Here is a 16,731-nt window from a genome sequence, read left to right as displayed (position 1 = left end):
TCCTCCAATTGCCTTAAAATTATGCTCCCTCTTGAGCCTTGAGGTCCTCCGTCGGTCAGGGTCAACCATAGATGTTGTGCCCCAGCTGTCTACATGATATACAATTCTGTACGTGAGCCAGGGCCATATAATATACAGAGCAAGCTGTTGCACACGTAGCAGGCTCCCCTCTCCACGCAGCTGATCTATCCAAGGGAACGGCAGAGATCAGTGGTACCACAGGAATTGCCAATCAGTGTTGAACTCAATGTAGGACGGCCTTAAGGACCCCGGATCCGGATTCATCCTCCAGGTTTACTCCCCAACCCTTTCCCGTGAGCGGGTATTCAAAGATAGGCTGGTTAGAAGGTTAATTGGTCATTATTAATTGTCGCTTGATTGGGCTAAGAATAAATCAAGGGATGCTGGGCAGCACAGCTCGAACAGCCAGAAGGGCTGTTTTGCAATATCTTGATAAATAAGCAAATAAATAAATAGAGGCAAATTCTTTATGTTGTGATATTGAGTGTACTGCCCAAAAGATCATAAGATACAAGAACAAAATTAAGCCATTCAACCCATTGGGTCGGTTCCATCATTTCATCAAGCCTGATGCATTATCCCTCTCAACTCCATTCTCCCTCCTTCTCCCCATGACCTTTGACACTCTTACTAATTCAAGAACCTACTAAACTTCATTTTAAATATACCCAATGACTTGGCTTCCACAGCCATTGGTAGCAATGAATTCCACAGCTTTACTTCTATTTGGCAACACAAACTCCTCCTCATCCGTTTTAAAGAATCATCATTCTGTCCAGAGGCTGTGCCCTCTGGTCCTAGACTCACACATTATAGGAAACATCCTTCCCACATTCACTCTATCTTGGCCTTTCAGTATTCATTTGATGTGTTTCAATGAGATCCATCCTCATTCTTCTAAACTCCAGTGAGTACAGTCCCAGAACCATCAAATGTCCCTCATATATTAACCTTTTCATTCCTGGGATTATAACACAGTACAAAAAGATTTAACGAAGACTTAGGAATCGAACCCTTATCTTGCAGTCAGTCCTGTAAAGCACTCTGCTAATCACTACAGCTCCGTGCCAAGGAGAGTTCTTCATGTAGCTAAGTGCTGGCATTTTAAATATATGGCACATAACACAGAGCAATTAGATTCATTAGAAACTTGGATGGAATTGAAAAGAAATTCAGAATATAGGAGGGAGAAGGAGATAAGGGGATAGGACATGCTGATAGTGAGAACAATACTGACAGGCAGGGATTGTATGGCCTGTTTCTCCATACATTGCTGTTAAGATCAGAAACCATTTACTCACCCATGATACCACACGGCCGTTGAAGCAGGGTAACCTGGCATTGTCATCAGATATCTCTTCCTTCACCACCCTGTTGGAAAATGGAGACAAGTTTAGACTTTCTGAAATACCAACACAAATATCACACTCAAGTTACTGCCATCTGGAATTGCCATTACAAAGAAGGCATATCAGCAACTACTTCCCAAAAGGTTTACGTAGATTTGGCATGTCATCCAAAACTTTGACAAACTTCTGTAGATACCCAGCAGAGTATCCTGACTTGTTGTATCATGGTCTAGTATGGAAACAACAATGCCAAAGTGCTGGATAAACACAACAATTTTTTGCAGATGCTGGAAATCCAAAGTAACATACAAACACAAAATTGGGAGGAACTCAGCAGGTCAGGCAGCATCTATAGAAATGAATGAACAGTCAATGCTTCAGGCTAAGACTCTTCATCAGGAATGGTGGAACTGCCAAAAAGTGGTGGATATGGGCCAATTTTTCAGAGGAGAAGTCCTCCTCACCATTGAGCAGATCTACAAGGAGCAGTGCCACAAGAAAGCAGCCTCCATTGTCAAAGATCAACCCCCCCACCCCACCATCCAAGCCGGGCTCCATTCTCACTGCAGTCATCAGGAAGGAAGCAGATGAGCACTTGGTCCCACACCACCTAATGGTTTAGGTATCTATACTCACCACAACTCTGAACTGATCACTGAACGCAACATACAGACTCACTTTCAAGGACTTTACAACTCATGTTCTCAGTATTTTTTATTTACTTATTAATTATTATTATTTGCTTAGTTTGTCTCTGTTACACATTGTTTGCTTGTCAGTCTGTTTGTGCGCAGTTTTTCATTGCCTATAGTACTTCTTTGTTTTACTGTGAATGCCTGCAAGAAAATTAGTCTCAGGGTAGTATGTGGTGACATATATGTACTTGATGGTAGATTTACTTTGGCCTTTGAAGATGGATCACAGCAAGGTAACCAAGTGTCAGACAATATCATGAATACTATTCAAGGCCTGTGAATTCCAAAGATTCACAACCACATGAGGAAGATATTTTACTCAATTTAATGCCAAATGACTGACCATTTATTCTAAGAATACTATCTAAGGAATAACTTCAGGATTTGTGAGATTTGTTACCATAAGATATAGGGGAGGTAGGCCATTTGGCCCATCAAGTCTGCTCCACCATTCAATCATCGGTTGATCCAATTCTTCCAGTCATCCCCACCCACCTGCCTTCTCCCAACACCCTTTGATGCCCTGGCTAATCAAGAACCTATCTATCTCTGCCTTAAATACACCCAATGACTTGGCCTCTACAGCCACTTGTGGCAACAAATTTCACAGATTTACCACCCTCTGACTAAAGTAATTTCTCTGCATCTCAGTTTTTAAAAGGATGTCCTTCAGTCCTGAAGTTGTGCCCTCTTGTCCTAGAATCCCCTACCACGGGAATAACTTTGCCATATCTAATCTGTTCGGGCCTTTTAACATTTGGAACTTTTCTATGAAATCACCCTTCATTCCCCTGAACCCCAGGGAATACAGCCCAAGAGTTGCCGGACGTTCCTCATATGGTAACCCTCTCATTATGCGATCAATCAGACGTGCCGCATCCTCGTAAACAATTTGATATGGTTCAAAATCACTGCTCCTTCTTCAGAGCTGTAAGGGCCAAGTCACTGGGTGTATTTAAAGAGGAGGCTGATAGGTTCTTCTTTAGTAACAGTGTAAAAGATTATGGATAGAAGACAAGAGATTGCTTTAGACAGGGATAATGTATCAGCCATTTTGGGCTGATGGCCATATCAGCTTTGGGCTGAATGGCCTACTTCCGTTCCTATGTCTTATGTCCTATGTCCCAGTAACTACATGGAAAAGCTCTTATGATCCATCCAAACTTTGCTTCCAAGCCACAAGACCACTTTAAATATACTCAATGAGTTGTGGCCTCCACAGAAGTCTATGGCAATTAGTTCCACAGATTCACCACCATTTGGCTAAAGGTATTCCTCTTCATCTTTGTTCTAAAAGTACATCCCTCTGAGTCTGTGCCTTTCAGACCTGGACACCCCCACTACAGGAAACACATCCACTCTATCTAGGCTTTCAGTATTGGATAGGCCACAACGAGATCCCTCCCCCAGAATTCTTCTAAACTCCAGCAACTATAGGCCAAAAGGCATCAAATCAAATAAAAGTTAATGAAAACTGACACTTTGATTCCTGGGCCAACACCTCCATTCCTCTTGATGGATCATGATTTGCAACCTTGTCATGAGAAACAGTCGCACATCATGCAAGGTGCCCTTCAGCCCAACTCGCCCATGCTCTATTACCCACAGCTAGTCCCATCCACCTGGGCTTGGACCATAGCCCTCAACACCTCTTACTTATCTAAACCTCTCCTACATTTACCTAGCAGGCAGCACAGTAGCATTAACAGTTAGCGTAACTCTCTACAGCAACAGCAATCGGTTTGTAAGGAGTATGTACGCGCTCCCTGTTGACTGCATTGTGTTTCCTCTGCATCTCCCAGCTTCCTCTCACATTCCAAAGACAAGCAGATTCAGGTTCCTAAGTTATGGAGATAGCAACACATGCAGGCTGCCTCCAGCACATCCTCCGACTGTGTCGGTCATTAACGTATATGGCACATTTCACTGTATGTTTCAATGTACATGTGACTACATAAAGCTAATATTTAAAAGATAGGTCTTTTTAAGTCTCTCAGCAAAGTACAGTGGAGTAATCAAGTTTAGTCGAGATTTAACAGTCTGGAACGTGAAGCAAACTTTAACCCAATATCAGGATCCACGGACCCTCAGGATCAGAATCATTTTGAATCTCACTGATATATGTCATGAAATTTGGTGTTTTGTGACAACAGTACAGTGGAATAAATAAAAGTACACCCCAAACATGGCAGTGACAGCTATTGCGGTTCAATTCCTGTCACTGTCTGTAAGGAGACTGAATGTTCTCACTGTGACCTCCGGGTGATCAGTTTTCTCCCACATTCCAAAGACATATGGGTAGTGCGTTGTGGGCATGGATGTCGGTGCCTGAAGCGGAGTTACACTGGCAGGCTGTCCCCAGCACAGCACTGGTTGTTGCCACAAACAGGGAGTTTCACCAGGACGATGCCTGCATCAGAGTGTATGAGCTCTACGAAGAGCTTGGATAAACTTAGATTCTTTTCTCTGGAGCGTCAGAGAGGGGTAACCTGACTTAACATCAGCAAACGTACAGACGGGGAGGCAATCAGAATATTTATCTCACGATAGTAATGCGGAATACTCGAAGGCATTACTTTAAGGTGAGAGGGAAAAGGTTTAGTTGGAATGTGTGGGACAAGTTTCTTTGTACAGAGAGTGGAATGCACTGTCAGGAGTGTTGGTGGAAGCAGATACAATAGAGGCATTCAAAAGACTTATGATAAGCACATAAGTAGGCACGGAATGGAGGAATATGGATCATGTGCAGGCAAGCAGAATTAGTTTCATTTGGCATCAGGCTCCAGGCAATTACATATTGGTGCAATTAACGAAGCAGGCATACCACAGGTTATATTTCATTCTGAGTTTCAGGAGATTTGGTGCATTACCAAAGGTCCCAGCAAATTTCTACAGAGGTACCACGGAGAACATTCTAACTGGCTGCACGACCAACTGGCACGGCAAACCCAATGCAGCGGGTAGGAGAAAGCTGCAGAAAGTTGTAAATTCAGCCAGCTCCATCACAGACCTGGCCTCCCTAGCACCAAGGACAGCTTCAAATGGTGATGACTCAGAAAGATGGCATTTAACAAATTAATGAACCTCACATCCCAGGGCATGCCCTCTTCTCAGGGAAGGGGTGCAGGAGCTTGAAGACAGGCAATCAACATTTCAGGAAGAGGTTCTTCCCCTTTGCCATCAGATTTCTGAATGGACATTGAACTGATGTACACCATCTCAGTGTCCTTGCTCTCTTATTGTACTGTTTATGTTTGTCATCTTCTGCTTCATAGCCCATGTTCAGCAGGTTGTGCATTCAGAGATGCCTTTCTCCACACCACTGTTGTAATGCCCAGTTATTTAAGTTACTGACACCTTCCTGTTAGTCTGGCCATTCTCCTCTGACCTCTCTCACTAACAAGGCATTTTTACCCACAGAATTGCAGCTCACAAGATTTTTTTTACACTATTCTCTGTAAGCTCAAGTGACTGCATGAGATCAGCAGTTTCTGAGATACTTAAACCACCCCATCCAGCACAATCAATCATACCACAGTCAGTCACTTAGAGCACATTTCTTCCTTATTTTGATGTTTGGTGTAAACAACCACTAAACATCTTGACCATGTCTGCATGATTTCATGCATCGAGTTGCTGCCACATGATTGCCTGATTAGATATTTACATTGACAAGCAGGTGTACCTAATAAAGTGGCCACTGAGTTTTGAACTTTGAAAACTGGTCTAACAGTTTGATCCTTTTTAGATATCTTTCATTTTATTCTTAGTTTCCTGATTCTTTCTTATCCAACTCTTTTGGCGCAGAGGACTCTAAGACCATAAGGTATAGAACCAGAATTAGGCCATTAGGTCCATCGAGTCTGCTCCACCATTTCATCATGGCTGATCCAATTTTCCTCTCCGACCCAATCTCCTACCTTCCCGTATCCCTTCATGCCCTGACCAATCAAGAAATTATCAACCTTTGCTTTAAATATACATCAGCCTCTACAGCTGCATGTCACAATGAATTCCACAGATTCACCATTCTCTGATTCCTCCTCATCTCTATCTGAAAAGGATGTCTCTCTCTTCCGAGGCTGTATCCTCTGGCCTTAGACTCTTCCCACCATCAAAATATCCTCTCCACATCCACTCGATCGAGGCCTTTCAACATTCAATAGGTTTCATTGAAGTCACACCTCATTCTTCTGAATTCCAGTGAGTACAGGCCCAGAGCCATCAAATTCTCCTCATATGGCAAGCCCTTGAATCCCAGAATCATTGTCGTGAACCTCCTTTGAACCCTCTCCAAGGTCAGCACATCCTTTCTTAGATAACGGGCCCAAAACTGCTCATAATATTTCAAGTGAGGCCTCACCAGTGCTTTATAAAGCCTCAACATTACATCCTTGCTTTTATATTCTAATTCTCTTGAAATGAACGCTAACATTGCATTTGCCTTCACTATCAATTCAACCTGCAAATTAACCTTTAGGAAATCCTGAACCCGATGATTTCCAAATCCCTTTGCACCTCTGATTTTTTAATTTTCTCTCATTCTACCCTTTTATTCCTTCTTCCAAAGTGCATAACTGTATTCCATCTGGCACTTTTTTGCTCATTTTCCTAGTCTGTTTAAGTCCTTCTGTAGCCTCTCTACATCCTCAAAACTATCTGCCCTTCCACCTATCTCCATATGGTCCACAAGCTTGGCCACAAAGCCTTCAATTCCATCATCCGTCATTGACATGCAATATAAAATGCTGTCCCAACATAGACCCCCGCAGAACATCACTAGTCACCATCAACACGTACAAACAAGCTGGATGAACTCAGCGGGTCGGGCAGCATCCGTTGAAACGAGCAGTCAACGTTTCGGGCCTAGACCCTTCGTCAGGACTGCTCATTTCAACAGATGCTGCCTGACCTGCTGAGTTCATCCAGCTTGTTTGTACGTGTTGATTTGACCACAGCATCTGCAGTGTACTTTGTGCATCATCAGTCACCAGCAGCTAAACAGAAAAGGCTCCCTTAAGCAGCCTTATGTGTGGTGCCTTATCAAAGGCCTTCTGAAAATCCAAGTACACAGCAGCAACCAATTCTCCTTTGTCAATCCTGTTTGTTATTTCTTTAAAGAATTCCAACAGATTTGTCAGACCAGATTTTCCCTTAAGGAAACCATGCTGACTAAGGCCTATTCTATCATGTGCATTCAAGAATCCTGAAACCACGTCGTTAACAATCGACTCCAACATCTTCCCAATAGGTCAGACTATCTGGTCTATAATTTCCTTTCTTCTGCCCCTCTCCCTTCATGAAGAGTGGAGTAAAAATTGTGATTTTTCAATTCTCAGGAACCATGACAGAGTCAATTTATTCTTGAAAGATCATTGCCAATACTCCCACAATCTCTTTAGCAACATCCTTTGGAACCCGGGGGGGGGGGGGGGGGGGGGAGGGGGGTGAAAATATCTGGTCCAGTTGGGTTATCCACCTTCAGACCTTCCAGTTTCTCAAGCACTTTCTCTTATTAATAGCAACTACACTCCTGTCTGCCCCGACACTCTCAAATTTCTGCCATACCTTATGTCTTTCACACTGAAGACCAAAAAACATAGGAGTACAATTAGGCCATTTGGCCCACCGAGTCTGCTCCACCATTTAACCGTGGCTGATACTTTTTTATCCCCCCTCCTCAGCCCCACTTCCCAGCTAGTAAAGGCAACTTCACAAGCTTCTGCCCCCTGATACTCTTGAACCTCCAGCATACTGCTAGTAACTTCCATAATGAAGACTGAAGCAAAATACTGATTCAGTTTACCTGCCATTTCCTTGTCCCCATTACTATTTCTCCAGCATCATTTTCCAGCCGTCCGATATCCACTCTCGTCTCTCTTTTACACTTTACGTTTCTGCAGAAACTTTTGGTATCCTTGTTAATATTATTGGCTAACTTACCTCTGTAATACATCTTTTCCTTCATTATGAATTTTAATTGCCTTCTCTTGGCTTTTAAAGGCCTCCCAATCCTCTAACTTCCCATTCATTTTTGCTCTATTATTTGCCCTCTCTTTGGCTTTTATGTTAGCTTTGACTTCTCTTCTCAGCCTCACTTGGGTCATCCTGCCTTTAGAATACTTCTTCCTCTTACAGAGGTTTCTATCCTGTGCTTTCTGAATTGCTTCCAGAAATTCCAGCCATTGCTGCTCTGCTGTCATCCCTGCCAGTGTTCTTTTCCAATCAATTCTGACCAGCTCCTCTCTCATACCTCCGTAATTCCCTTTACTCCACAGTAATACTGATACATCTGACTTTAGCTTCTCCTTCTCAAATTTCAGGGTGAATTTGATCATATTATGATTAGCTGTCCACCGGGGTTCCTCGACCTGAAGCTCTCTAATCAATTCCAGTTTATTGCAGAACACCCAGTCCAGAATAGCTGGTCTCTAGTGGTCTCAACCATGAGGTGCTGTAAAGAGCCATCTCATAGGCATTCTAGAAATTTCCCCCTCTTGGGATCCAGCACCAACTTGATTTTCCCTATCTACCTGCATATTGAAATCCCCTATGACTATTATAACATTACCCTTTTGTCGTGCATTTTCTACCTCCCATTGCAATTTGTAGACTACATCTTTACCACTGTTTGGGGTTTCTATATAACTTCCATTAGGGTCTTTTTACCTTTGCAGTTGCTTAGCTCAGTCCACAACGATTCAACACCTTCAGACCTGATGTCACCTCCTTCCAATCACTTGATTTCATTTTTTTTATCCAACAGAGCATTGTCACCCCCACTTCTGACCTGCCTGTCATTTTGATACAATGCGTATCCTTAGACGTTAAGCTCCTTTCAGCCACATCATACACGCCGTTCTGTAACTCTGCTACAAGTCAATCCACCTTATTCCATATACCGTGTGCATTCAAATATAACACCTTCAGTTCGGTAGTCACCTTTTCAATTTTGCCTGCCTTTTACATTGTGACTTGTTCTGTTGACTGCAATTTTACCCTATCATCAGTCTCTCCTTGCTAACAATCTCACTATATACTGCCTCTGTATGTAAACCAGTTCCGGACCCTAATGTTAAGATCGGGTGGAAGGGTGGTGTCAAAAGAGGTGTCAGGCACTCCTTCCTCCCGCTACCTCTTGGTCAAGGTGTAGCACCTGCTTAGCCCCCCCCTCCCCCTGCGCGATCAGGGTCACGTGAAGCCACAGGAGCAGGTGGTGGATGGTCGTATGAGCAGCCGGTGCATATCACATCTTGGTTATGGGACCACAAACACCAAGCAATCTCTGAAGAGAATTGATAATGGCTGGGGTCACCCGTCTTGTAAAGACACTGGCCAGAAGGCATCAATTGCAAACCACTTGCGTAGAAAAATTTACCAAGAACAATCATGGTCATGGAAAGACCATAATCGCCTACGTCAAACAACATGGCACATAAAGAACAAACGAACGCAGGGGTTACCAGGGGTTATACTTGCCAGCTCCATTCCAGGATCACTTAAAATTTCTGAGTGTCTCCAATTGGGGCGCCACAGTAGCGTGGCGGTTACTGCAATGCTATTAGAGCTCAGGGCACTCTGGAGTTTGGAGTTCAATTCCAGCGCTGTTCTCGGTGCATCCTCCTTGTGGAATGCATGGGGTTTCCTGGGTGCCCCGGTTTCCTCCCACAGTCCTAAGAGGTACCAGGTAGGTTAACTGGTCATTGCAAATTGTCACATGGTTAGGTATGAGTGGGATCGCTGGGGTAGCATGGCTTTAAGGGCCAGAAGTGCCAACTCCGCGCTGTATCGCTAAATAAATAAAACACACTCATTAAATCCAGCACTGGATGGAACGGGGGGGGGGGGGGGGGGAGAAAACGCCCATGTGTGACTATTTACTGTCTATGGCCCCTCGCTGGACTTCTGACTGGCAGTCAAGCATAAGCCGAAGCCAACAGGTTCAGAGCAAAGCGTTCAGCCTTTCAGGAAGGGAGCAGCCTTCCTCCACTGGCATGACAACGTACAGAAGACAGGAAGTGGTAGAGGCTGAGAGACCAATACAGGAAGCTGTGGTAAATCAAAGCTCTAGTCACGACTTCACCACAGACCACAGCTGCCCGTGATATGACTCCATCTGACTCTGAACAGAATATTGTATTCATTTTTCAGAGGATTATTCTAGTTTGCTCTCATCCCCTTCAATTTAACTGTTTCTCCAAACGTAAATGTTACATTTGGAAAACACAGCAGGTCTGGAGCGATGAGCAGTTGGGCATGCATTTGTCTCAATCAGTATGTACGTACACACACACACTGTAGTAATGCAATTATGATTTTCTCCTAAGGGGCTGTCTGTTGGTGGGTCCTCAGGAAGTACACGCACTGAACAAGCTCAGTCCACTAGTGCTATCATGAAGTGAGCAGGGGAGTTCTTCTGGTGACATTGGCCCAGAATGACCTAGGACATGATCTGTTCTCATTTCTACCATACAGGAGCCTGAAAGCACACATTCAACATTTCAGGAACATTGCACTCTGCCATTGGATTTCTGAATGGACAATGCGCCAACCCATGAACACCACCTCACTATCATTGCTCTCTCTTTGCAATACTTACTTGAGTTTCTACATTTCTTAGTCTTGTATAGCATCTTATGTCTTGCACTGTACCACAGCTGCCAAACAACAGATTTCACAACCTGATTCTGACATGATCAAGCAATCAGTACCTATTTCTGAAAAAATTACCGAATTACCAATTTCAAAGTTCAAAGTCAATTTATTATTGTATGTATAGTTACGATATGCTACCTTGAGATTCAGTTTCTTGCAGGCATTCAAAGTAGTACAACAGAAGCATTGAAAAATTTAACAAACAAAAACTGACAATCAATGTGGAGAAGATAAACTTTGCAAATAATAAAAAAAGATAGGTAGAAAGAGAGATAGATACTATTGAGAACATGAGCTGAGAGTCCGTGAAAATGAGTCCACAGGTTGTGGAATCAGTTCAATGTTGAGGTGAGTGAAATTATCCACGGTGGTTGAGGCGCCTTATGGTTGTAAGGGTAATAACCACTTCTGAAACTGGTGGTGTGGGACCTGAGGCTCCTGTACCTGTGTAAAATGGCAGCAACAAGAAGAGACCATGGTCTGGATGTTGGAGTCCTTGATGATGAAAGCTGTTTTCTTGCTGTAGTGATCCTTGTAGATGTGCTTAATGCTGGAGAAGACCTTGCCCTTGGTAGACTAGGCTGTATCATGCTATAGGCATGCTGAGATGTTGATTCAGGAAAGATGTCTGGGTAATGTCTTGTATGACCGATTGAGTTCTTCCAGTCTTTTGTGTCTGATTTCCAGCATCTGCAGAATCTCTTGTGTTTATATAATCAACCTGATTATATAAACCATCTGATTCTCTATTCTTGGCTTCCAGCAGGTTGTGTCCTTGGGGCACACCAGAAATTCTACAGATGCTGGAAATTTTAAGTGACACACACACACACACCTATAAAACCATTAAGAGACAGGAGCAGAATTAAGCCATTCAGTCCATCAGGTTTGCTGCATCATTTCATCATTGCTGATCCTTTTTCCCGCTCAACCCCATTCTCCTGCCTTCTCCCCATAAACCTTTCAAGCCCTAACTAATCAAGAACCTTCAGCTTTAATACATCCAATGACCTGGCTTCCATAACTGCCTGTGGCAATGAATTCCACAGATTCACCATTCTCCAGCTAAACAAATTCCTCCTCATCTCCATTCGAAATGAATGCCCCTCCATTCTGAGGCTGTACCCTCTGGTCTTGGAAATGCTGGAAGAACCCAGCAGTTCAGGCAGTATCTATGGAAGGGAATAAAATGTTGACGTTTCAGGCCAAAGCGCTTCCTTATCAGGCATGATACTTTGGCGTGATACTTCAAGGATTTATTCCCATCTATAAATGCTACCTGAGTTTCTCCAGCATTTAGGGCAGCAAAAAAGGTCATCTCTGTCTCTCCATGGCCATCTTCTCTATTGTGCCCCAGATGTAGAGATGAGGAATACCCCCATACACAAACATTGGATTCTTCATCGCTGTTTCTGTAACTGTTTGTTTGACCAGTAAGGGTTGTTAGCCCCGAGCTGAACCCCTGGATCTGGAGGACCGGTGGACCATTCTTAGTCTGGCCTCTACCCTTTGACCTGTTTGGCATGGGTGACCTACCAAGGGTCAAAGCTCAAGGGCATGGCCTCAGCCAACAGAGTTCTCTGGGTCCCTGAGGTACACGTCTCTAAACCTAACGACAAGGTTGTGGTCCTCTTGGAGGTTGTGCATGTTGACCCTAGGATATTTGCTCCATATGCGTCAGTGGCAGTTCAGAAGCGCCACATGCTGTGGTTATCAGCTGGTCGCTTGATCTGTGCTTTTTCTATGCACCATCTGGTGTTTAGGTCATGGGTATATTGTTGAATCCTGGCCTTCAGGCATCTGTGGGGTTTGCTCCTCCCTCCAAGGCCTGAAGGAGTTTCCAATACAAAACAACCTCGTATTTACAGCTAATTAGCACTTGGATTTCCTGGTAGTTGATATCAAGGCTGTTAACCTGATTATCCAAAACAGCCTGACACAACTTAGGGTTCTTTTTAAATTCAAGCTGTTTACAAATCTGTTTTTCAGCATAATCAAAGTAAATGCATTACCAAAGTATGTATATGTCCCCGAGATTAATTTTCTTGCACCAATCACAGTGCAAAGAAATACAATAGATTCAATGAAAAAACACACACAAAGACGGACAAACAGCCAATATGCAAAATATAAACGTGCAAATACAAAAAATAGTAACATTGAGAACATAGATTGTGGAGTCAGTTCAGAGCTGGGGTGAGCGAAATTATCCATGATGATTCAGGAGGCTGATGGGCATCCTTGATCAAAGACACCCTCAACCTTGGCCACGTACTCTTCTCACTGCTGCCATCAGGAAGGAGGTACAGGAGGTCCCACATCGCTAGGTTCAGAGGTTCAAAGTACATTTATTATCAAAGAATGTTCAGGAACAGTTATTACCCTACTGTAGCGGTGTGCTACAAGCAGCGCTAAAATTACGACACGGAGTCGGTAACTGCAGTCAAAGGAAAAAACTTTATTCGAAAACTTCAGCCTCACTTTTAAGCCTCTGTCAACCGGCCCCCCATGGCGCAGAGGCTCCAAAGCTCTGTGCTCACAAACCCCCGTAGGCTATCTAATTGTGAGTCGGTTCGGATGTGCCAGGAAATGGGTCGCCACATAACCCCCCCCCCCCCAGAACCGGCGATACACCCCCCAATGTCCACAGTCTGGGCCAGAACCTGCTTGGGAGGTCGGCCTCTGCGCTGAGGCGCCGGAAACTCGGCCGGTTGCGCCAGGTCCACATGGGCCGGTTTGAGGCGGTCCACCGTGAAAACCTCCTCTTTCCCCCCCAAAGTCCAGCACGAACGTGGACCCGTTGTTCCGGAGCACCATAAACGGCCCCTCGTATGGCCGCTGCAGCGGCGGCCAATGCCCGCCCCTTCGTACAAACACAAACTTACAGTTCTGTAGGTCTTTGGGTACGCAGTTCGGGCGACAACGGCGGGCTTCTGCGCCCCACCGCTGGTGGTAGAAGCACCAGTGTTCATTGGGCTTGGGGTTGGCGGGCTCTGTGGCCGGGCCTGGACTGGTTTGCTGCCGGGAGCGTGGCTGGGAGATCTGTGCGATGGACGCCCCGCTCGCCTTTTTGGTGTTCCACAGCAAGTCCGCCGGGGCTGCCACCTTCCGGGGGTCACTGAAATCCGCGTCGGACAGCAGCAGGCGTATGTCCTCGGGCAGCTGCTCCAGGAATGCCTGCTCAAACATGAGGCATGTGTGTCCGTCGGACAGAGACAACATCTCATTCATTAAAGCCAATGGAGGTCTGTCGCCCAAGCCGTCCAGGTGCAGTAAACGGGCAGCCCGCTCACGCCGTGAGAGTCCGAAAGTCCTGAGGAGCAGAGCTTTGAATTCCGTGTACTTACCGTCTGCCGGGGGCGACTGTACGAACTCCGCGACCTGGGCCGCTGTGTCCTGGTCGAGGGAGCTCACCACGTAGTAGTAGCGGGTGTCTTCTGAGGTGATCTGGCGAACGTGGAATTGGGCTTCGGCTTGCTGGAACCATAGGTCTGGGCGCTGTGTCCAGAAACCCAGCAGTTTCAACGAAACCGCATGAACAGAGGCGGCGTCGGTCATTTCTGGTCCAAAAATCGTTTGGACCGTCGGGGTCACCAATTGTAGCGGTGTGCTACACGCAGCGCTAAAATTACGACACGGAGTCGGTAACTGCAGTCGAAGGAAAAAACTTTATTCGAAAACTTCAGCCTCACTTTTAAGCCTCTGTCAACCGGCCCCCCGTGGCGCAGAGGCTCCAAAGCTCTGTGCTCGCAAACCCCCGTAGGCTATCTAATTGTGAGTCGGTTCGGATACGCTAGGAAATGGGTCGCCACACTACACCATCAGGATCATGAACCAGAGGCGATAACTTCACTCACCCCAGCCCTGCCTGAGCTGATTCCACAACCTATGGACTCACGTTCAAAGACTCTACAACTCATGCTCCCAGTATTATTTATTTACTTTTTGTACTTATACAGTTTGCTTTCCTTTGCGCATTTGGCTTTTTGCCAGTTTGTGTGTAGTTTTTGATTGATTCTATATTTCTTTGTACTATTATGATTGCCTGCAAGAAAATGAAGCTCAGCATTGTGTATGGTGATATTTATGAATTTTGATAATAAATTTACGTTGAACACTTGGTAAATTTACTCCTCAAGTCCCTTTTAAATCTTTCTCCTCTCACCCCCTAATTCTAGACTCCACAGAGGAGTCCTTGCAGATGGCTCTGGGATTGCACTCCAAAGTCCGGAATGCCCCTCTCTGTAGAGGGGATACACAGGTTGGGACTCTCTTCCCTGGAATGTGGGACGGTGAGGACATTTTCTTATGGAGATGTGCAGAACTATGAGGGACATTGATAGGGTGAATGCATATAGCATTTTCCTGGTAAAGGGATTTAGATACTAGAACGAATAGGATTTCCCATGGCCAAACATTTTAATTCCAATCCCCTTTACCATTCCACCATGTTGGTCATGGACCTCCCTACTGCCAAGTGGAGGCTACTCCCAGGTTGGAGGAGCAACACCTCATACAAGTCGGCCCTCCTCATCCACGAACTCCAAGTGGGCGAATTCAACCAACCGCGAGTTGAGAAAACCTGGAAGTGCTCTTCCAGCACTTGTTAAAGCATGTACAGACTTTTTTTTTCCTTAAACAATGCAGTATAACAACTATTTACATAGCATTTACATTGTTTTAGGTATTATAAGTAATCTAGAGATGATTTAAAGTATACGGGAGGATGTGCGTGGGTTATCGTGGATCGGGATAAAAAAAATCGGAAGTTCTCTTACTAAGTTGGAACTGGTACATCCGGTATTATTTAGCGTCAGTTAGTCAAACGTTTGTCTTAGTATATATTTTACCTTTCTATGCATATAAAACACTTAAATGTATGTTTTAGCGCCGGGCTCGGGAACAAAAGTTCCCGCGTTCGATCCAATGAGAGATCGCTCCCGAGTGCGCTCTCCACCGTGCCTGGTTGATGTGAGGATCAAAAACCCAAAACCCAATACTTAAACCACTGCGTTGCTTAGTAATAATTGTAGCTTTCATCGGCGCAGGGCCTTTCTCACTTTTTCCTTTAATATTGTTCCGATCGTTGACCGACTGTAGCCTAATGCTTTTTCAATGACCGATGGCATTTCACCTCTTTCCGATCACTTTATTTCCAATTTATTTTCAATCGTGACCATGATTATTTTCGTGAACAGAAACACTGCAGATTCAGAGCTCCGCCATTGGGTCCTAATGTCCACCGCACTGAGACAGGTTAAATAAGGGACTTGAGCATCCGCGATTTTTGGTACCCGCAAAGGGTCCCGGAACCAATCCCTTGCGGATAAGCAGGGCCTGTAGCGGTGTGCTACACAAGCGGGTCGCCACAGGCCGACTGTATTCGGTTTGGGTAGTCTCCAAGCTGATGGCATGAACATTGATTTCCCCAACTTCCAGTAAATTTTCCCTCTCCCCTTTCCTTCCTCTTCCAATCCCTTTACCCTTCCACCTGCCTATCACCTCCCCCGGTTCCCCTCCTCCTTGCTTTTCTCCTATGTCCACTCTCCACTGCTATTCCTTCTTCTCCAGCCCTTTGCTTTTTCCACCGATCACCTTCCAGCTTCTTACTTCATTCCCCTCTCCTCCTCTGCTCACCTGGTTTCACCTATCACCCTCTAGTTTGTACTCCTTCCCTACCCCACCTTCGTATTTGGGCTTCTTCCCCCTTCCTATCCAATGAAGGGTCTTGGCACAAAACGTTGACTGTTTATTCATTTCCACAGATGCGGCCTGATGTGCATTTTGTGTACATCCATAAGATCTCCCCTCATTCTCCTACACTCCACCAGGGAATAAAGTCCTAACCTATTCAACCTCTCCCTGTAACTCAGGTCCTCGAGTAGTGGCAACATCCTTGTAAATTTTATCTGCATTATTTCAACTTTATAATTTAATAAGAACCTGAAAAGTAACTTATTCTACACAGAGACTCATCAGCAGCTGGAATGATCTGCCAGAGTAAGTGGCTG

General features: G+C 44.9%; 1 protein-coding gene across 1 annotated transcript in view; it reads right to left on the bottom strand.

Annotated features, from left to right (window-relative positions):
• Window positions 1-16,731, bottom strand: part of LOC132406410 (segment polarity protein dishevelled homolog DVL-3) — a 166,171-nt gene that overhangs the window by 114,498 nt on the left and 34,942 nt on the right. The window contains exon 2 of the mRNA XM_059992051.1: window positions 1,323-1,392. Coding sequence (XP_059848034.1) covers window positions 1,323-1,392 — 70 coding nt within the window. The remainder of the gene's footprint in view (window positions 1-1,322; window positions 1,393-16,731) is intronic.

Source organism: Hypanus sabinus, chromosome 2 (genome assembly GCF_030144855.1).
Source record: "Hypanus sabinus isolate sHypSab1 chromosome 2, sHypSab1.hap1, whole genome shotgun sequence".
In the NCBI taxonomy this organism is placed as follows: domain Eukaryota; kingdom Metazoa; phylum Chordata; class Chondrichthyes; order Myliobatiformes; family Dasyatidae; genus Hypanus; species Hypanus sabinus.
Note: the sequence above shows the minus strand (reverse complement) of the source record. Positions and strands in the feature narration are given on the sequence as shown.